Below are 22,938 nucleotides of genomic sequence, written 5' to 3'. Positions count from 1 at the left end.
TAATTTTAGTTACTGAGTTCTTCATGTCTAATTGTTTTTTTACGTTTTTTTGAAATATAATTTATTGTCAAATTGGCTTACATACAACACCCAGTGCTCATCCCAACAAGTGCCCTCCTCAATGCCCATCACCTACTTTCCCCTCTCCCCACCCCCCATCAACCCTCAGTTTATTCTCTGTAATTAAGAGTTTCTTATGGTTTGCCTCCCTCCCTCTCTGTTTGTAACTATTTTTTTCCCCTTCCCTTCCCCCATGGTCTTATGTTGAGTTTCTCAAGATCCACATTTGAAGGAAAACATATGGTATCTGTCTTTCTCTGACTTATTGCACTTAGCATAATACTTCCAGTTCCATCCATGTTGCTGCAAATGGCATGATTTCATTCCTTGTCATTGCTAAGTAGTATTCCATTGTGTATATAAACCACATCTTCTTTATCCATTCATCAGTTGATGGACATTTGGGTTCTTTCCATAATTTGGCTATTGTTGAAAGTGCTTCTATAAACATTGGGGTACATGTGCCCCGATACATCAGCACTCCTGTATCCCTTGGGTAAATTCTTAGCAGTGCTATTGCTGGGTCATAGGGTAGTGCCATTTTTATTTTTTTTTGAGGAACCTCCACACTGTTTTCCAGAGCGGCTGCACCAGTTTGCATTCCTGCCAACAGTGCAAGAGGGTTCCCATTTCTCCACATCCTCGGCAGCATCTGTAGTTTCCTGATTTGTTGATTTTAGCCACTCTGACCAGTGTGAGGTGGTATCTCAGTGTGGTTTTGATTTGTATTTTCCTGGTGATGAGTGACATTGAGCATCGTTTCATGTGTCTGTTGGCCTTCTGGATGTCTTCTTTGGAAAAGTGTCTATTCATGTCTTCTGCCCACTTCTTCACTGGATTATTTGTTTTTCAGGTGTGGAATTTGGTGAGTTCTTTATAGATTTTGGATATTAGCCCTTTATCCAATATGTCATTTGCAAATATCTTTTCCCATTCTGTCAACTGCCTTTTAGTTTTGTTGTTTTCTTTGCAGTGCAGAAGCTTTTTATCTTGATGAGGTCCCAATAGTTCATTTTTGCTTTTAATTCCCTTGCCTTTGGAGATGTCTTGAGTAAGAAACTGCTGTGACTGAGGTCAGAGAGGTTGTTAGCTGCCTTCTCCTCCAGGGTTTTGATGATTTCCTGTCACATATTTAGGTCTTTGATCCATTTTGAGTTTATTTTTGTGTATGGTGTAAGCAGGTGGTCTAGTTTCATTCTTCTGCATGTTGCTTTCCAGTTCTCCCAGCACTATGTGCTAAAGAGACCATCTTTTTTCCATTGGATCCTCTTTGCTTTGTCAAAGATTAGTTGGCCATACTTCTGTGGGTCCAATCTGGGTTCTGTATTCTATTCCATTGGTCTCTGTATCTTTTTTTTTGTGCCAATACCATACTGTCTTGATGATTACAGCTTCATAGTAGAGGCTAAAGTCTGGGATTGTGATGCCTCCTGCTTTGGTTGTCTTCTTCAGGTTTACTTTGGCTATTCGGGGTCTTTTTTGGTTCCATACAAATTTTAGAATTGTTTGTTCTAGCTTTGAGAAGAATACCAGTGCAATTTTTATTGGGATTGCATTGAATGTGTGAATTGCTTTGGGTATTATTGACCTTTTAACAATATTTATTCTTTCAATCCGTGAGCATGGAATGTTTTTCCATTTCTTTGTGTCTTACTCAGTTTCCTTCATAAGCTTTCTATAGTTTTCAACATACAGATCTTTTACATCTTTGGTTAGGTTTATTCCTAGGTATTTTATGGTTCTTGGTGCAATTGTAAATGGGATCAGTTTCTTGATTTCTCTTTCTGTTGCTTCTTATTGGTGTATAAAAATGCAGCCAATTTCCATATGTTGATTTTGTACCCTGTGACTTTGTTGAATTCCTGTATCAGTTCTAGCAGTCTTTTGGTGGAGTCTTTCGGGTTTTCCATGTAGAGTATCATGTCATCTGTGAAAAGTAAAAGTTTGACTTCTTTGCCAGTTTTGATCCCTTTTATTTCATTTTGTTGTCTGATTGCTGATGCTAGGACTTACAACACTATGTTAAACAACAGCGGTGAGAGTGGACATCCCTGTCGTGTTCCTGATCTCTGGGGAAAAGCTCTTAGTTTTTCACCATTGAGGATGATATTAGCTGTGGGCTTTTCATAAATGGCTTTTATGATGTTTAAGTATGTTCCTTCTATCCCAACTTTCTTGAAGGTTTTTATTAAGAAAGGATGCTGTGTTTTGTCAAATGGTTTTTCTGCATCCATTGACATGATCATATGGTTCTTATCCTTTCTTTTATGAATGTGATGTATCACACTGATTTGTGAATATTGAACCAGCCCTGCAGCCCAGGAATGAATCCCACTTCATAGTGGTGAATAATCCTTTTTATATGTTGTTGAATTCTATTTGCTAGTATCTTGTTGAGAATTTTTGCATCCGTGTTCATCAGGGATATTGGCCTCTAATTCTCCTTTTTTGTGGTGTCTCTGTCTGGTTTGGGAATCAAGGTAATGCTAGCTTCGTAGAATAGGTCCAGAAGTTTTCCTTCCGTTTCTATTTTTTGGAATTCCTTGAGATGGATAGGTATTAACTCTGCTTTAAATGTCTGGTAGAATTCCCCATGGGAAGCCATCTGGCCCAGGACTCTTCTTTGCTGGGAGATTTTTGATAACTGATTCAATTTCATTACTAGTTATGGGTCTGTTCCAATTTTCTATTTCTTCCCATTTTAGTTTTGGTAGTGTATGAGTATGTAGGAATTTGTCCATTTCTTCCAGGTTGTCCAGTTTGTTGGCATGTAATATTTCATAGTATTCTCTGATAATTTCTTGTATTTCTGAGGGATTGGTTATAATAAATACACTTTCATTCATGATTTTTTCTATTTGGGTCCTCTCTTTTTTTTTTTTGAGAAGCCTGTCTAGAGGTTTATCAATTTTATTTTTTCAAAAAAAAAAACAAAAAAACCTCTTAGTTTCATTGATCTGTTTTGTTTTGTTTTATTTTGGGTTTTTTTTTTTTTTTTTTTTTTTGGATTCTATATTTGTTTCTCCTCTGATCTTTATTATTTCTCTTCTTCTGCTGAGTTTGGAGTGTCTTTGCTGTTCTGCTTCTAGTTCCTTAGGTGTGCTATTAGATTTTGTATTTGGGATATTTCTTGTTTCTCGAAATAGGCCTGGATTGCAATGTATTTTCCTCTTAGGACTGCCTTTGCTGCATCCCAAAGAGTTTGGATTGTTGTGTTTTCATTTTCATTTGTTTCCACGTATTTTTAAATTTCTTCTTTAATTGCCTGGTTGACCCTTTCATTCTTTAGTAGGATATTCTTTAACCTCCATGCATTTGGAGGTTTTCCAAACTTTTTCCTATGGTTGATTTCAAGTTTCATAGCATTGTGATCTGAAAGTGTGCATGATATGATCTCAGTTCTTTTATATTTATTGAGGGCTGTTTTGTGATTCAAATGTGATCTGTCTTGGAGAATGTTCGATGTGCACTCGAGAAGAATGTATATTCTGCTCCTTTAGGATGAAAATTTCTAAATATATGTCAAGTCCATCTGGTCCAGTGTATTGTTCAGGGCGATTGTTTCTTTATTGATTATCTGCCTAGATGAACTGTCCATTGTTGTAAGTGGAGTATTGAAGTCCCCTGCAGTTACCACATTCTTACCAATAAGATTGTTTATGTTTGTGATTAATTGTTTCATATATTTGGGTGTTTCCAAATCCGGTGCATAGACATTTATAATTGTTAGCTCTTCTTGATGGATAGACCCCATAATTATTACATAATGCCCTTCTTCATCTCTTGTTACAGCCTTTAGTTTAAAATCTAGTTTGTCTGATATAAGTATGGCTACTCCAGCTTTCTTTTGACTTCTAGTAGCATGATAGATGGTTCTCCATCTCCTCACTTTTAATCTGAAGGTGTCCTTGGGTCTTAAATGGGTCTCTAGTAGACAGCAAATAGATGGGTCTTGTTTTTTTAATCCATTCTGATACCTTATGTCTTTTGATTGGACCGTTTAGTCCATTTACATTCAGTGTTATTATTGAAAGATACGGGTTTACAGTCCTTGTGTAGGTTATCTGTAGGTTTCATACTTGTAGTGATGTCTCTTGTCCTTTGTGGTCTTTGCAACATTTCACTCACAGAATCCCCCTTAGGATCTCTTATAGGGCTGGTTTATTGGTGATGAATTCTTTCAGTTTTTATTTGGGAAAATCTTTATCTCTCCTTCTATTCTGAATGACAGGCTTGCTGGATAAAGGATTCTTGGCTGCATATTTTTCCTGTTCATTACATTGAAAATTTCCTGCCACTCCTTTCTGGTCTGCCACGTTTCAGTAGATAGAGCTGCTACTACCCGTATGTGTCTATCCTTGTATGTTGAGGCCCGTGTATCCCTAGTTGCTTTCAGAATTCTCTCTTTATCCTTGTATTTTTCCAGTTTCACTATGATATGTCATTCAGAAGACCAATTCAGGTTACCTCTGAAGGGAGTTGTCTGTGCCTTCCCCAGACTGGGGAGGTTCTTAGCTATGATTTGTTCAAGTATACCTTCGGCCCCTTTCTTTCTCCTTCTTCTGGAACTACTATGATATGGATATTGTTCCGTTTCATGGAATCATTTAGTTCTCTAATTCTCCCCTCGTGATCCAGAATTTTTTTTATCATTTTCTCAGCTTCCTCTTTTTCCATAATTTTATCTTATATTTCACCCATTCTTCCCTCTGCCTCTTCAATCCTCGCTATGACTGCCTCTATTTTATTTTGCACCTCATCTACAGCATTTTTTAATGCATCATTACTAATTTTTAGTTCCTTGATCTCTTGGGCAGTATATTCTCTGCTGTCCTCTATGCTTTTTTCAAGCCCAGCGATTAATCTTACGACTATTATTCTAAATTCTTGTTCCATTATATTGTTTACAACTCTTTTGATCACTTCTTTAGCTCTTACCTTTCCTGGAATTTCTTTTGTGAATTCTTCTCTTTCGTCATTTTGCCTAGTTTTCTGTCTCTTCCGTGTTTTAAAAGCTTGTTATGTGCCCTGCACCTGTGAGCACTACTATATTAAAGAGAGGTCATACACTGTCCAGGACCTGGCCCTTCAGGAAATGTTTTTTGCAGAGTGTTACTTGCTCTCTGTTGTTGTGACTCTGGTTACTTTATCTCCCTACTCGTAGTGATGTTTTGGACCCTCCACCAGGTGTGCTTTGATTTGTTTGTTCAAGTAGCCCTGGAAAGGAAAACAAATAAGCAAAAAAACAGAAAACAAAAACAGGCAAACAACCAAAAAAACCCAGAAACACCAGCTACAAGTAAACAGGGTGGGTGCAGTACTGATGGAAGAGGCCTTATCCTGTACAAAGAGAGAAATGACAGGGGCAGGGACAAAGAAAGAATAAAAATTGACCAGAGAAACTATACGGCTTAATCCAGAGAGAAAGAAAGGGAAATAGAGAAGGGGATGGGGAAAAAGAAAAAAGAAAAGAAAGGTATGCAGACAGAGAAACTATAAGGCTTAATGCAGAGAGAATGGAGAATAAAGAAGGAGGTGTGGAACACGTATTAAGAGAATGGATTAAATATGTCTGCTTAAACAAACTAACAACCAGAGATAAGAATGAGAAAAGGAAGGAAGAATATATATAATAAGAATTATCTGAGAATTAATCAGGCAATGCAGCAGTGCCTGTCTGGAGGTAGGGCGTCTGTTTCCTCACTGTCAATCCTTCTCCTGTAGCTATGCAGTAACCAGGTGCAGAGGGGCGTGGTTTGGTATAGGCGGATCCTGCCTCTACCGTGGGCCCTGCTGGGCCCTACTGTCCGGTCCTTGAGGCCCCACCTTGGTGGTGGTGGGGAGAAAAATGGTGACCCCCAGTCTCTCGCGGACCGGGTGTCCCAGACCACTCTGTTCAAGCCATCCTCATTGTGCCATGGGTGCAAATGAGGCAGTTTGTCCACTCCACTGACTCTTGTGCCTAGCTCCGCATGCCCCGTACTGGGGAAGAGCGGCTCCACGCCTCCCGATATGTGGTCCCTGGCTGGCAGGCACAGGCATGCTTTGTCCTGTCCCTCAGCACTCCAGGGAGGGAATCGCTTTCTCCTTCTGTGGACTGCACCCCTGACCTAGCCACCGAACCTGGGGCTGGCTCCCCTCCTCCCCAGGTACGTGATCCAGGGGCAGCGGTCCCCAGACCAGAGAAAGCCCACAGTTAGATTGATCTTTATCTCTCCCGGACTGAAATTTTTCTCTTGTCCAGATACAGGCCTATGCTTCCTTTTCTCGTTTTCTCTTCCTTTTGTCTCTCCACAAAAGGGGATCCCTCCTCTCTGTTCCTTTTCTCTCTCCCAGTTTGCAGTCACACACCTACGGCCCCTCAGGTTGTCCCAGTGGGTCCCTGGAAGCCGGCTGTCTCTTTTCCTCCCAGACTCTTGGGGTTCAGAGTCCTTCAGCTTCAACACTTCTTCTCTTTTTTATGTTTTTTACCTTTGTTTCTAGCTCCTTTGAGTGTAAGATAAATACTACGATTAGGACTGATGTTCTCCACTCATTTCAAATCTAGTGATTATCTTTATGATCATTACTTTCTTTATTAGGTATATTACTTATCTCCCTTTTGTTTAGCTCTCTTCTTTTGAATTTGTCTTTTTTTTTTTTTTCATTTGGGACATATTCCTTCTCATTTTGTCTGTCTTTTTCTGAGTGTTAGGGAAGTCACGTGCTCTTGAAAGCAGTGCCTTTATGAACAAGAGGTCTTGTAATGCCCTGCAGTGCAGTGTCTCCTATTTACCATAACCTGGCGCTTCAGGGGTGTCTCCTTTGTGTTTTGCATGTGCCCCAATTTTGTGGCTGAGCCATGTTTTCCTTCATTCCAGTTATCTGCAATGGGTCTCTTTGCTGTTGTGGGCAAGGTTTGGTCCTTGTGTTTTTAGTGGACCGGTCTGGGGCTATCTTGGGTTTAAAGTGAACCAGAACAGGCATTTGCCAGAGCTATGGTAGCTCCAAACTCAAGGGTGCTTTCTGCATGTTGTCACTAGAGAAACTTGTTGGTGGGCTAGGCCTGCAGTTCAGCCAGGTGTCTGACCAGCCTACTGCTGGGGCTGTAGTTGGACTGAGGTGTGCTGTTACTTCCCTCTCTCAGGGGTAAGAGTCACTTTGGAGTGGTGCTCGCCCCTATTGGGGCTGCTTGCACACCACAAGGCTTGCCGCACTGCTTGGGATAGGCTCATCCAAGGTCTACAGGAGAACATAGGGGCTGGGTGTGCTGCACATCGTGCCCGCAGGGTCTGCACTGGGCTGCTGTGGAATGGAGCTGAAGCAGCCTGGGAAAACTTCTGCCCAGGCAGAGGGTTGAAGGGAGTGTATTCACGGAAGTATGTGGCTGGGGTGCACTTTTCGCAGGTTAGGTGATCATTCCAGTGTGCTTGTTCCCACAGGTGTCCGTGTATTTAGGCTGGGGATGGGGAGGGGGGGAGGGAAATAGCACCCATTAGTTCTTTTGTTCTTGGAGAAATCTCTCAGATTTCCCTGCCTCTCCAGCACATGCTCTGAGACCATTAAATCTCTTTCCTGTACACCCGCGGCATTTTTCAAACTGTTGCTTCTGTGCTGTATCTAAGTGGAGCTGTTTGTTGTGCTGTACTTTAAGGCAGAGACTCAGTTTTCTGTTACCCTCTGGCCTCTTAATCTATTGAGCCTGTTGATTTTCAGGGTTCAAGGTGTGAAGCCCTTCTGATTGTGGAGGTGGGGAGGGGACAAAACTGGAGAAGCTTCTGGACCTCTGGTTTTCAAAGCCAAATGTTACAGGGATTTGTCTTCTCAGGGCAACCTCTCAACCTGGAGTGCCTGGGGCAGGGTCCTCTCCTTTCCCCTCTCTGTGCCCGTGGAGGCACTCCCTCTCAAGGTCAGTCCCACTTGATGGTACAGTCTTTTAATAAGCATAAAACATCTTTATGAACAAATCCAAATTTACTTTCTCAAGACAAAAGTAGATAAAACCTATATTTAGTAATCACTGTTTTAGTATTTTATTTGGAAGACAATTTGATGTCAATAAAGGGTTTCTTGGGTTTGATGGATTTACACAAATCTATTTGGGTTTAGGGCTCTATGGTTACATTCCCTAGTTACCAATTTTGAACCCTACATAACCCAATAGCTCTTTCTGATGGGAAATATTTTGCAGTACTACCTTTACTATCATGAAAACACATCTTTATTGTGAATTGAAACTTAAAGGTAATACAAGCTACTTACACATTTGGAAAAAAAACAAAAATCCGTAAGTGCTGTAATACAATACAATACAATATACTTCCGTGTGAGAATACTCAAGCATGACTACCTGGGAAGACTGAAATAGTTGGATGACATATGCACTGATACCTAGAATCATGAATGTGTCTAGAAAGGTAGATTGATGCAGGGGTTTTGAATTGACAACTCAGAGAACACATACAGTGTCTCCAATGGCAAAATGCTTTTCTGAAGTAAGGAGTACTTCTCAGTAATGCTTAATACTTCCATACTTCCATACTTAATAATCTACCCTTGAATTTTAATTTTATTTATTTTGAGAGAGTGAGCGAGCAGGAAGGGGCAGAGAGAGAATCCCAGGTAGGGTCTACAGCAGTGTAGAGCCCGACTCGTGGCTTGAACTCAAGAACCGTAAGATCATGACCTGAGTGAAAACCAAGAGTTGGACGCTTAACCAACAGATTGACCCAGGTGTCCTTCCTGGAAATTTTTATGTATATTGAAACCATGCAAACATGATTTTATGCTGATACGTATGTATTTATGTATGTGTATATGTATACATATATATATTTAGAATGAGATTTTGTGTCCAGCTATTTATAAATAGGTTTGTTTCCTCATTGACCAGTCTGGTGGAGTTCTGGGTTTCTGTGATGGTGTAGTTCTTGCTTGGGAAAACACATTGAGAAATTAACAGTTCAAAAAGGGCTTCCTGGAGTAAATCTCTAAATTTAGGATCTTCTTGATTTGATAGTTACTAAAGTTCCTTTCCAGTGGCTCCTGGCTGTTTTATTAAGCAATAGCTATTGGGGTAAATTCTTTCTCTCATACTATGTGAATACTTTTAGGAATTTAGTAGAGTTCTACAAAGTGTTCTGTCTTCTCAAGGGTTTTTGAGTAGTGTGTGGAATGCAAACATACACAGAGCTAGAGTCAGTAAACCGAGATCAAGCACACTTAGGATGCGATGCTGTGCCATGGCGTCTTCTAGGAGTGGAAGAGGAGTGATTTAAGCCTTTCCTGGGGAGTCAGTGAAGTTTTCGTAAGTAGTGGGTGTGCTAGTGAAGTCACCAGGTTTTGCTCTTTAGTAGTTAAAATTCCTTAAGTACTTGGAAATGACCTTTTGAAATAGTAGTTGTCCCCTAATCCTTTCATACTATGTAGACTAAGTTGGCAAAATCAGTTTTGTTTTTGAGAGAGAATGAGCGTGTGCATGCATGCATATACACAAGTGCACAAGCAGAGTAGGGACAGAGGGATTGGGAAAGAGAATCTTAAGCAGGCTTCATGCCCAGTGTGAGCCTGATGTGGAGCTTGATTTCTTCACTTTAAGATCATGACCTGAGCCAAAGTCAGGAGTCAGAGCCTTACTGCTTGAGCCACTCAGTTCCTAATAAATGAAATATGTAGTTGTATTTATAACGTTTCTATTTACTATTAACAGTTATAATTTGAGGATTTTTCTCCCGTAAGTCATTGGCTTTAATATTCAGGGCCTTCACCTTTAATACTGATCTTGCTATGGGCCGTCTAGTACAGAAATCTAGTAATGGTGGGTAATACCAAAATTGCCTTCATTCAGGTATGCTCAGAAATTAGAGACATTTTTCTCTCATTTTTTTTTTCTTTCTCTCATTGGAGAATGACTGTAATTCCAGTGCATAGCTATTAGAGAAGAAAGGTCAACATGCTCATGCATAATTGGACATTTTGTTGGGTACTTATGTTGAATAATCCTTTTAAATTTAGTATATTGGAAGCTTTTGGTCAAGTTGAATTACTCAAGTCATTATGGACTAATGATAATGCTATTGTATTTTGGCATGTGTGCTTATATTTAAGAGATAGATGTATAATTTTTGGACTCGGCCAGTTTAATCAGGACATTGGACTATTTTGAAAGAGGATAAAACATATCTTTTTTTTTTTTTTAACAGCCTTTTAGGTGTCCCCATTGCATATGATAACATCAAAATGGTAGGTGAACTGGGAGATATTTATGATGATCAAGGACACATTCATCTTAACATTGAAGCAGATTTTGTTATTTTCTGCCCTGAACCAGGGCAAAAGCTTATGGTATGTATATATATTTAAAGCTTTCTTTGTATAGTTGTATAATGATATAATTTGGAAGATTTTTAAGACTATACACCTCGAGAAGTAAATGGCTTGCTATTGTGGGTAGCTAAAAGTTATTTTTTAAAATGTTTATTTTTGAAAGAGAAAGCAGGGGAGGGGCAGAGAGAGGGGGGCAGAGGATCTAAAGCAGGCTCTGCGCTGACAGCAGAGAGCCCAACATGGAGCTCTAACTGATGAACTGTGAGATCATGCCGTGAGCCCAAGTCAGATACTTAACTGACTAAGCCACCTAGACACCCCTAAAAATTATTTTCAAAGAAAAAAAGTCAATTCAACCTTGGTAAGTTTTTAAACTCCATTCTTCTAGAACTCACCTGTATATGCAGAGTATGTGTGTCATACAATTTATTCTCTTCTTTGTATAGCACCAGAACGATCTTAAGTGATACATACCAATAGTTTCTTTATAAAGGATTTAAACTGGGGCTAGGGGCTCCTGGATGGCTCTGTCAGTTGAGCTTCCTAATGCAGCTCAGGTCATGATCTCACAGTTTGTGAGTTTGAGTCCCATGTCAGACTGTGCTGACAGGTCAGAGCCTGGGGCCTGCTTCTCTCTCTTTCTGCCCCTCCCCCGCTCATGTGCACGCACTCTCTCTCTCTCCCCCTCTCTGTCTCAAATAAACATTAAAAAAATATTTACAAGATTCAAACCGTGTAGTGTTTCAAATAGGAGTTGAAAATTCAAATAGTTGTGGGACCAGGCAGGTAATGAAAGTGAATGAACAATGAGGTTAGGGCACCCATCAGGTGCCATGGTAATGAAGGCCCTGTTGGGAAGGTTTTTTAAGACAATCTAGATATACAGATGGATGTGAAATTGACTGTCTTCTACCAGCAGTTTTGAGTGTATTTGTTGATGTGTGTGTGTGTGTGTGTGTGTATCCATACATGTTTGTATGTTTTTTTCTTTAAGCACTTCCTATAAAATTTTTTATTAATGGTTCTTATAAGATTAACCTTTATTGTTAATGAATATACTGATCAAATTTCACTGACAAATTCTACAAGGCATTTCTAATTTAAAAAAAATTTTACAGTGTCGGTTAAACTGGTAGAAATAGTATCCTGGGCCTGCCAAAGTTGGGTTATACAGCTAGCCTCCATACTATTAAAGTTGGCAGATATGTACTTAAAAAAATTCCGACACTTAACTCATCTGCTTTGTGTAAGTTACCATAGATATAAACATGGAAGTAACATACTGTACAGAAAGTATGAAACTAAGAATAAAATTATTCCTTTTACTCTATTACCCACAATGAGATCCAGTCTTCAAATACATCTGGGCAGTTTTTTCCAATTTTTAATTTTAAACGTGGTATAATTTACATACAATAAGAGATCTAAATTATATACAACAAAATGCATAGATCATAGTGTTCAGTTTTGAGAATGACCGTCATGCCCTTTCCTGGTCAATCCTCTCTTCTAGATCCAACCACTATTCTGCTTCTGTTTATCATACATTAGTTTTGCTTAAGCTTCTCATTTTATATTAGTGGAAATTTTCATTATACACTCTGATGAAAATCTGACCTCTTTTGTTCAACATGTTTTTACACTTCATCCATGCTGTTTGATGGTGTATTGGTAGTTTTATTCCTTTTTGTTCATAGAATTCGGTTATGTGAATGTATTACAATTTGATTGTTCATCTTCATTGATGGACATTTTGGTTTCCAGTCTGGAGCTATTATGAATGAAGCTGTGTGAATGTGTATTTTCATTTCTCCTAGGTAGGAACTGGAAGCTGTATTGCTAAGTCAGAGGGTAGGTGTTTGAGGAATTAGCCTGTTTTTCATAAAATTAAACATTCAACACTATTAGTTGCTCTGTGTCCTTGCCAGCATCTGTTAGTCTTTTAATTAAACTGATGGATAATACTAGGTTCTCCTTAATTTGCGTTTTCCTTCGTGAGATTCTTCTTGTGTTTCAATAAGAAAGGCCTCTTTAAGTGCTTTGCCCATTTTTAGCTGGACTTTTGTGTTACAGAGGTTTAGTAGTTCTGTTTATAAACTTCATACTTTTTAGCTTTAAAGCTTCTAAAAATGTTTTTGTGATTCAGAGTAGCCATGTTCAAGATCTGATGAAGGATAAGTTGTCTTCAAATACAGTGCTTATTATATCCTACTAAAGTTAATTGTTAAATAATTTTTTTTAAGTTTATTTCTGAGAGAGACAGAATGTGAATGGGGGAAGGGTAGAGAGAGATGGAGACACAGAATCCAAAGCAGGCTCCAGACTCCCAGTTATCAGCACAGAGCCTGATGCGGGGCTGGAACCCACAAACCTTGAAATCATGACCTGAGCCGAAGTCAGGCACTTAAGTGACCATGCCTTCCAACAATGCTTTTTAAGCTTTGAAATTCAGACTGTTTATGGAAATATAATGTGGCTCCTAGTTATAAAAAAACATATGCTTCCTGCCTTGAGGTCTTTTCACATTTAGGTAATATCAAACAGTATTTTCTGCTTGGTTTCAATATGGTTATAATCTACTCCCCAGGGAGTCCTGTAGCAGGAGCTGAGGTAGGTTGTTTTGTTTTGTTTTTTTTTTAGAGGTGGGAAGAGTTAGTTGTTTATCCAGTTAGGCAATTGATATGCATGCAGTTTACCAAAGTTCCAGCCTTCTAAAAACTCTACAGTGTTTTAAAATGGTTTAGTATAACATGTAAATTTTAATTGAAAATCTTTTTCCATATGAAATTATTCCATTATTTCAGTGTTTTCTAAGATCATTTTGAAGCTTATAAAGTTTTATTTACCTTTTAAACTCTTTAGATAGCTTGATGCTTTTTCTCTTTTTTTTCTTTCTTCCCAGGGTACAGTTAATAAAGTGTCTTCTAGCCACATTGGCTGTTTAGTACATGGGTGTTTCAATGCCTCCATCCCTAAACCTGAGCAGATGCCAGCTGAGCAGTGGCAGATCCTAGAGATAAATGTGGGTGATGAACTAGAATTTGAAGTATTTCGTTTGGACTCAGATGCTGCTGGAGTATTCTGCATTCGGGGAAAATTAAATACCTCTAGGTCAGTTCCTAATCACATTTATTTTAATTTTGGTAGTCATTTCTGTTTAATTCTGAATTTAGAGAACATAAGCCCCTCTTTCGGAAAGTAATTTTTTTAGAATATGCCATAAAGTCAATGTAAATTGGAATCTTAAGTGCTTTGACAGCGTTTTGAATATTCCAAAGGTCTGCACTTCTAGCTAATGGGTCTGTAGTTTACTAACTCAATCTTCCTATTTTCTAGTTTGGTTAATTTTTTAAAAAGTTGATCCTTGAGCTTGAAACTGCTAAAAGCTTAATCATCTTTGCTTAATGTCACTATGCCAGGTAGATAATTTCTGTATTTTTCTGTTAGCTCATTGAAATTACTTAATTAGATGTAGCTAGTGCTACTGGATGGGACTCTGCATCCAGTAGAGAGGGCTACTTCACTGATCCTTGGTTTTTGTTTTCTTTGAAAGAAATGAATAATTTGAAACAAGGATTCATAGATGGGAAACTCCATTAATTTTGGTAGACAGTACACGTGTATTTTTTTTTTTTTTAATCACTCGTCAGTTGTTTGGCTACTAAGCCTGAGTATTGTGATGTTTCATGCACAGTGAGCAAATTTTTTTGAATCAAAACAAAATTTATAAGGTACATTTTGATAAAAATTTTTTATGTCATTTTTATGTATGAAAACAGTCTGGAAGGACTTTGGAAAAATTTTTTCCAAGACATTTTAATGAGCTGAGGGATAACAGAATAGAATATTTGATATTTATGCCATACTTCTGTATCTTGTACTACTGTCATTATTTAGAAGAAAGATTAACATTTGGTATATTCTTGATCTCATTTTATTTGTTTATTGCTCTGTAATTTTTTTTAACTGTTATTTTAGTTTACAAACCAAGTGCTCTACAGTTTCTGAAGAAGTAACAGAAACTGGCACTGAAGAAATTGTAGAAAAACCTCTGAAGAAGAAAAAGAAAAAGAAGACAGACCCAGAGCCATATGAAGTGGAGAGTGATAACAGAGAACTAGCAGATTTTGCAGATGTCACTGTGAAAGAAGAGACAAACCTGCAGATAAATAATACGAATGGCTTCCAGAACGAAGAGCCAAAGAAGAAGAAGAAGAAAAAGCACCAGGAAGACCAGGATCCTGTTTTCCAAGGTAGTGACTCCAGTGGTTACCAGAGTGACCATAAAAAGAGAAAAAAGAAAAGAAAACACAGTGAGGAAGCTGAATTTACCCCACTTTTGGAACAGTCATCTAAAAAGAAAAGGGAAAAGTAATTCCTTTAGTGCATTTTACTCAGTTTTTTGAAGATTGATTTACATACAGTAGACGAATAAATGTGGGAATCATATGAAATGCTTGTGTATTCCAGTAGTCTGCAAAACAGGAAACATTTCATTAGTAGGAATTTTTGGTGCTAAAATTATTAAAGTGGTAATTACTTTGGGAAATACCAATATTATCAAACTGCCATTTTATTGTATACAGAATAAGAGGATAAGACCTCTCTCAAGTCTTGCATTTTTCCAGTTTTTACATGCTACATAAAATTATTTCTGTCATCTGAAGACTGGTAAAGGACTTTGTAATAGAGTCATTTGTATCATTACCAAATGGTTTTGAGCTTGTGTATTTTTTAGTAGGTTTGGCCTTCAGTCATAATATTATATGAGATTTTTAGATTTTCTTTTCTCTGGCTACTACGAGATTTCTATGGTTCAATTTAGAATGGTTTGCCAAAGGAGCTCTGAAGTCTCCAGAGCTCATTAGAACCATGCTACTATTGACAGTGGTAGGAAACATTGTTCACTGTTCTTCCCTTCCAGATGTATGTTGGTTTTTGTTTCTGTTTTGTTTTTTTTTTTTTTTTTTTTTGTATAAGAGGTTGATGTAGAGGGCTCTTCTCTTGTACTTGTTTATGTGTGCCTCAGCTGTAAATGTCATTCTTACTAGTAGGAAATTTCTCAACTACTTTATAATAATTGGGTTAAGGTATTAAAAATGATTCTTAAGAGAAAATTGCACTGCGAAATGTGGACTGTGTCTTAACTACTGGAAAACACTGATGAAATGACAAGCTGGTTCAGACTGATAATCATTGCATGGCCACATTCATTGATTGAACAGTACCTGACCACTTTGCTGTGTGTAAAACATTCTACTAAGGAACAGATGTATAATGACTGTAGTTCCTTCCCTTATGTAGTGTCATAGAAACAGATGCACACATGCACAATATATATAAGTAAAATACAGAAAGGCAGTAATTCTGGGAAGTATTAAAAACAAGAGTGTCTACTGAATGTTAATTGTGTTAATATCTGTAAATGGATGAATGGTTGAAACGAATTTCAAGTGGCAACCATTTTGTTGCCATTTTTCTAATATCAGATATAGTACTGTTCTCACACTATTAAATTTTACTAATATATAAATTCTGCACAAAGTGTATCTTGATCCAAATCTATAGTAATAGAATACAGAGTTTGGAGAGTAGCATACGTTCACACGCTTGTTCTTAATTAAATTAAGAAGACCAGACAATGGACCAGGCCAATTTCTTTTTTTACAGTTTAGTGTGGGTATTGAGCCCTTAAAATATGGCTAATGCAAATTGACCTGCTATCAGTATAAAATACAAGATTTTGAAGATGTACAAAGAATGTAAATTATCTCAGTTTTGTATTGGTGAAATTCTATTTTTGGTATAGTGTGTTAAATAAATGTTATATCTAGCTTTTTTTCATTTTCTGGCTAGAAGATTAAAAATTGTAGGTGAAGCTATTTTGTTTAGGATTTTTGCATTTAGGGTCATCAGAGATACTGGTCTATAGTTCTTTTTGTTGTTTTTGGTAGTGTCTTTATATGATTTTGGTGTCAGGGTAATTCTCAACAAAATATTGTCAAAAAAAAAATCTAATACATTAAAACAAATCATTCACCACAATCAAGGGATTTATTCCAGGGATGTAAGTGTGTTCCAATATATGCAAGTCAGTCACATTATACATCACATTAAGAGAAAGGATAAAAACCATATGATCTTCTCAGTGGAGGCAGAAATATCACTTCATAATAAAAACTCTTTTAACATTGTAGGTTTAGAGGCTACATACCTCAACATAATAAAGACCATCTATGAAAAACACACAGCTAACATCATACTTATTGGTGAAAGATTGAGGTTTTTTTTCCCCTCTAAGATCAGGAACAAGGATGTCCCCTTTCACCACTTCTATTCAACATAGTACTGAAGTCCTCACTGTCTTATACCATACAACAATTTGGGACCTAAAACCATAAAATTTCTGGAAGAAAACACAGGCACTAATTTTTGATAATTGTTCATAGCAACAGTTTTCTAGGGATGCCTCCTCAGGCAAGGGAAATAAGCAAAATAAAACCAGTCAGACTACAGGAAAATGAAAGGCTTTTGTAAAGCAAAGGAAACCATCAATAAAACAAGGCAAGCTACTGCATGGGAGAAGGTATTTGCAAGTGATACATCTAATTAGGAGTTAATATCCAAAATATATAAATAAAAAATGGGCAGAAGACCTGAATAGACATTTTTCCAAAGGAGACATATAGATGGCCAACAGACACATGAAAAGATGCTCAACATCAGTAATCATCAGGGAAATGCAAATCAAAACTATGAGACATCACCTTACACTGGTTAGAATAAAAAAGACAAGAAACAAAAAAAGACACCAACAAGTGTTGGTGAGGATGTGGAGAAAAGGGAATGCTGGTGCACTATTTTGGGAATGCAAACTGGTGTAGCCATTGTGGAAATTTTATGAAGGTTTCTCAAAATTAAAAATAGACACGGGGCAGGGCGCCTGGGTGGCTCAGTCAGTTGAGCGTCCAACTTCAGCTCAGGTCATGATGTTGCGGTTTGTCAGTTTGAGCCCTGCGTTGGGCTCTGTGCTGACAGCTTAGAGCCTGGAGCCTGCTTCCGATTCTGTGTCTCCCTCTCTCTCTGCCCCTCCCCTGCTCATGCTCTGTCTCTTAATAATAAACAAACGTGGAAGAAAAAAATAGACACGGACTTCTAGGAAGACGGTGGAAGATCATAAGCTCAACTTTCCCAATACACACACCACATCAGTGCAGCTAATTCAGAAAATGACCGGAAATCTAGCAGAATAGACTTCCTACTGTTAATCATAGAGAAGAGGCCACATCTAAAAGGGTAGAAGAGGTGGAAACATGGTTGGGAATCAAGCCCTTGGTGAGACTTAACCAGTAATGGGAGAGACCCCTACAAGCATGGAGAATCAAGAGTATCAGACCTGACATGAGGCACCAGGGACCTGCACAAGGAAGACGAGTCCCCTTAACATGTGTCTTTGAAAGCCAGTGGCACTTTGTTTTACAATCATCAGGGCATAACATGGAGTACTTTAAAAAGCAGCATACTTAACTCCAGGAGAGCCTGAGGGCCATAGGAAACTGAGTCCCTGCCCATAAAGGCCCCTAACATGGCTGAGATACAGCACAGAAACAGCAGTGTAAAAAGTGCGTAGGATATACGTGAAGATTTATTTGCTGATCTCAAGGTGTACTGGAGAGGCAGAGACCTTTAGAAGACTCCTCCAAGAACAAAATATTTGACAGGTACCATTTCTCCCCACCCCCAGGTCAGATAGCAAACACTTGTTAGAACCCACACACACTCTATCTTGCTAAGATCTCATGCTCCATCTGCATGTTCTGCATATTTTCCCCATCCAACTCACCCCATTTGGCAGGTGTCTCCAAAGTAGCTCCTGTCCCAATACACCCTGCAAGCAGCCCCAGTAGGAACTGGCACCACTCCAAAGTGACTCCTGCCCTGGGGATAGGGGGAAATAACCACACACACCAGTGTGCCCACATACCCAGCAGCTCTTAACAGCTGGCAGCACAGAGAATGCCCTGCTTATCAGTGGAATTGCAGCCTCAGCAGAAGGACTGGGAGCAGGCATTGGGCCTCACCACAAGCCTCGACCTATCAACAGAAGCCTCCAAGGGAATAAGCAAGTGAGAATGCTTTGCCTATGCATGGACTACAGCCCTGGTAGATGAGCTGAGGGTAGGCATCTGGTCTGACCACTGATACAACCCAACTCTAGGACCATGGTGACCCCCACACCAGCCCCTTAACAGTACAGGGTCCAAACCCTGCCCATTATACCCCCAACAGGCAAAGTAGCCTCTTGCAACTGACTAGACTGAAGGTGAACGTGTGTCACCAACAACAGTACAGCACAAACAGCCCACATAGGAAATAGCTCTGAAGCACCTGGTCCTGGTGAATGGGAGGTATTGCACTATAGGGCATACCTGGAACTCTTCTTCCTAAGGCCACTACTTTCAAGAGCAGATGTAGCTCACTTCCTAATTCTTAAAACCAGACAAAAGGAAACTATGAACCAAATGAAAGAACAGTGCAAAAATCACAGCCAAAGGGCTAAATTAATTGAAGACAGTAATTCCCAATAGAGAACTTGACCTAATAGTCAAAAAGCCAGTGGACTTGATGTGAGAGTGGAGGATCTCATTGAGAGCTTTGACAAAGAGATAGAAAACACAAAAAGGAACCAGAGATGATAAACTCAATAACTGAAATTAAAAATAGACCAGAGGTGCCAGGGTGGCTCAGTCACTTAAAAATCCAACTCTTGATACCGGTTCAGGTCATTATCTCACAGTTCATGAGTGTGAGCCCTGCCTTGGGCTCTGTGCTGACAGCATTGGGATTCTCTTTCTCCCTCTCTCTTTGCCCCTCCTCCACTTGCTTTTTCTGTCTCTCAGAAGTGAATAGATAGATGGATAGATGGGTGGATGGATAGATGGATGTGTATACACACACACACACTAGAAAGAATAAATCAATAGTAGACTACAGGAATCAGAATGGATCAGTGATACGGAAGAGAGAGTAATGGAAAGCAACCAAGCTAAACAAAAAGAAAAAAAAATGAGATGAAGAGATCTTGGCAACATCATCAAGCCTAATACATTTACATTATAGAGATCTCAGAAAAAGAGAGAGAGATAGGCAGTAAAATTTGAAGAAATAATAGCTGAAAACTTCCCTAATCTGGAGACGAAAGCAAGACATCTGGATCCAGGAGTCACAGAGAACCCCAATCAGAGGTACACACCAAGACAGTAATTAAAATGGCAAAAAGTACTGATAAAAGAGAATTTTAAAGAAGTATGAGAAAGTTACATACAAAGGGAAGCCCATAATGTTAGCAGTAAGTTTTCAGCAGAAACTCTAGACGCTAGGGAGTGCCATGAAATATTCCAAGTACTGAAAAGAAAAAAATCTGCAACCAAAAACACACTACTCAGCAAGGTTATATATTGGAACAGACAGAGAGATAGTTTCCCAGACCAACAAAAATTAAAGGAATTTATCAATAAACCAGCCTTACAAGAAATGTTAAAGGGAATTCTTTGGAAAGAAAAAGCCATAATCAAAGAAAATTATGAAAGCAAAAATTTCACAGATAAATGCAAACAAGAGTATATTAATCTCTTATAAAACTAGAATGGAGGTCAAAGCACTTAGGAAAATCATCTATGAAAATCAGTCAAGTGTTTCACAAAATAAGAGGATGAAAAGTGTGATATCGTACTAAAATGTGAGAGATCAAAGTAAAAATGCTTTTAGAATGGGTTAAAACGTAAGCTAGCCATTAACTTAATATAGACTGCTATACACCTAAGATATCTATGAACCTAATGGTAACCAAAATTGAAAACCTGTAACACATGCGCAAAGAAAAGGAATCCAGGAGAGCAGATGGCAGTAGAGAAAGGACCCCAGGCTCACCTCTTGCCAAGAATACAACTAGGTAACTATCACATCATCATAAATACCCCAGAAACTGACCTGAAGATTGGTAAAACAAGCTCCATAACTAAAGGTAGACAAGAGGCCTCACCGAAGAAGGTAGCAAATAAGGACATACAGAGATGTGGTTTGGAAGAGAAATGGATCGTGGCCACTGCAGTGGGAAGGGAGTTACAGTCACAGGGAAGGGGGTGGGGGAGACAAACTAGCATACAGGGGAGTACACCAAGAAGAGGAAGCCCCATAGCAATTCGTTTGGAAAGCCTCTAAGGGGCTGAATTTCCTGACTTCTTGCAATAGGCAGGGCTTAAAGCCTGGAGTTCTAAAGGTCAGTGGCTTTACTTGGACAGAGCCCAGAGGGCAGTGTACTGCTCTTGGAGAGAAGGCAGGACAGACAGTCCACAGACCTACAGTATGGAAACAGTGATCCAAAGAGTACCTGGGGCACACAGTAGGGAGTTTATTTGCTTATATCACAGTGTGTCCCAGAGAGGCATTAATAGAGAGATCCCTCTGAGAATAAACTGGCAGGTGCCATTTCCCTCTCCTACCACTCAGCATAAGTACAGTCCACTTACGGGAAGAGCACAGCACCAACACTTGCTACCAAACTTGATTACACCAAGCCCCGCCTTCCCATGGTCTGGTTGAACTGCCCTTCCCAATCACACATGCCTCAGTCCCAGCAGGGCAGGCCGCCTTCCCCAGAGGACTGGTCCAAACCTCTGCCAACACCACATTTCCTGACCCAAGAGTTTTGCAGGACCTCAGTTCTGTTGGCAGAGCAGAGTCCACCTAGTTACAATGTACCACATTCAGACCAGAGACCAAACACTGCCCACAACAGGCAAAGACAGCCTCTGCAGACTGGCATGACAAATAAAGCAGCCAAGAAAAAACAGCAGAGCACACACAGCCCACGTTGGAGACACTCAGAAGCACCAGGCCCTGGGGAACAGGAGACACTACACAGCAGGACACTGTAGGACCTCTTCTTCATAAGGCCATTACCCTCAGGAACAGGAGACATAGCTGACTTTCTTAACACACAAAAACAGGCACAGAGACTTAGGCAAAGTGAGAAGACCGAGAAATGTGTCCCAAGTGAAAGAACGGGATAAAGCCACAGCCAGCGATCAAAGTGAAACAGAAGTAACGTGCCTGAGGGAGTATTTAAGCAATAATCCTAAGGATACTCACTGGACTGAGTTACATACAACAGACACCCCATAAGGCTATCAGTGGATGTTTCAGCAGACACTTCAAGCTATAAAGGACTAGCACGATATATTCAGAGTGCTGAAAGGAAGAAATCTGGAGCCAAGAATATGCTAGCCAGCAAGGCTATCATTCAGAATACAAGGAGACATAAAGAGTTTCTCAGACAAAAACTAACGGCATTCAAGACCACTAAACCAGCCCTCCAAGAAATACTAAAGGGGACTGTGAGTGGAAAGCAAAGACCAAAAATGACAGCATGAAGGCAGGAACAAGAGCAGTAAAAATTCTTATTTCTATAAAAAATCGGTTAAGAAAGTCTCAAAATAAAAGAATGTGGAATATGACAACATGTATCTAATAGGTGGGGAGTAAAGAATGGGTTTAAACTTAAATGACCATCAACTTAATATAGATTGCTATATACAGAAGAGGTTATATACACATATAATGGTAACCATATATCAAAACCACTAACACACATGCAAAGAATAAAGAAATCCAAATATATCACTAGAGCAAACCAGCAAACCATGAAAGAAAGATAAGAAAGTTTCAGAGAAAATCTTCAGAAACCACCACAAAACAGGTAAGAAAATGACACAGTGTATTAAAAAGTAAGACCCATCTACTTGCTGCCTACAGCAAACTCATTTTATACCTAAAGACACCTGCAGATTCCAAGAGGGAATGGAAAAGCATCTATCATACAAATGGATGTCAAAAGAAAGCCAGAGTGGCAATACTTAGACAAAATAGACTTTAAAACAAAGACTGTAATAAAAGACAATGGACACAATATAATAAAGAGGACAACACAACAGGAAGGTATAATAATTGTAAATATGCACTTAATATGGGATGACCCAAGCAAATAAAACAGTAACAAACATAAAGGAACTAATCATTAATACAATAATAATAGGGGACTTTAACACCACACTTAAATCAACAAACATATGATCTAAACAGAAAATCAACAGGGTAACAGCAGCTTTGAATGCCGACTGGACCAGATGAATTTAACAGATATATTCAGATCATTACATTCTTAAAACAGTAGAGGGGTACTCAATCTATTAAGTGTCCAACTCTTAATTTTGGTTCAGGTCATGATCTCACAGTTTGTGGGATGCCCCATGCTGGGCTCCTTGCTGTCAGCATGGAGCCTACTTGGGATTCTCTCTCCTCTCTCTTTGCCCATCCTCTACTCATCATCTCTCTCAGAATGAATAAACATTAAAAAATAAAACAACAGAATACACATTTTTTTTCAAGTGCACATGAAACATTCTCCAGAATAGGTTCCATGTTAGATCACAAATATCAGCAAATTTTTAAAAGATTCAAATGATAACATGTAACTTTTCTGACCACAGTGGCATGAAACTAGAGTTCAATCAC

The 22,938-nt window shown here is 39.0% G+C and overlaps 1 protein-coding gene across 1 annotated transcript in view; it reads left to right on the top strand.

Annotated features, from left to right (window-relative positions):
• The window catches only part of POLR1F (RNA polymerase I subunit F), a 30,319-nt gene extending 15,399 nt beyond the window's left edge, over positions 1 to 14,920 (top strand). Inside the window, exons 2-4 of the mRNA XM_043589053.1 lie at positions 10,242 to 10,383; positions 13,268 to 13,476; positions 14,344 to 14,920. Coding sequence (XP_043444988.1) covers positions 10,242 to 10,383; positions 13,268 to 13,476; positions 14,344 to 14,740 — 748 coding nt within the window. The 3' untranslated portion in view covers positions 14,741 to 14,920. The remainder of the gene's footprint in view (positions 1 to 10,241; positions 10,384 to 13,267; positions 13,477 to 14,343) is intronic.
• Positions 14,921 to 22,938: the final 8,018 nt, after the last annotated feature.

Source organism: Prionailurus bengalensis, chromosome A2, assembly GCF_016509475.1.
Source record: "Prionailurus bengalensis isolate Pbe53 chromosome A2, Fcat_Pben_1.1_paternal_pri, whole genome shotgun sequence".
Classification (NCBI taxonomy): domain Eukaryota; kingdom Metazoa; phylum Chordata; class Mammalia; order Carnivora; family Felidae; genus Prionailurus; species Prionailurus bengalensis.
Note: the sequence above shows the minus strand (reverse complement) of the source record. Positions and strands in the feature narration are given on the sequence as shown.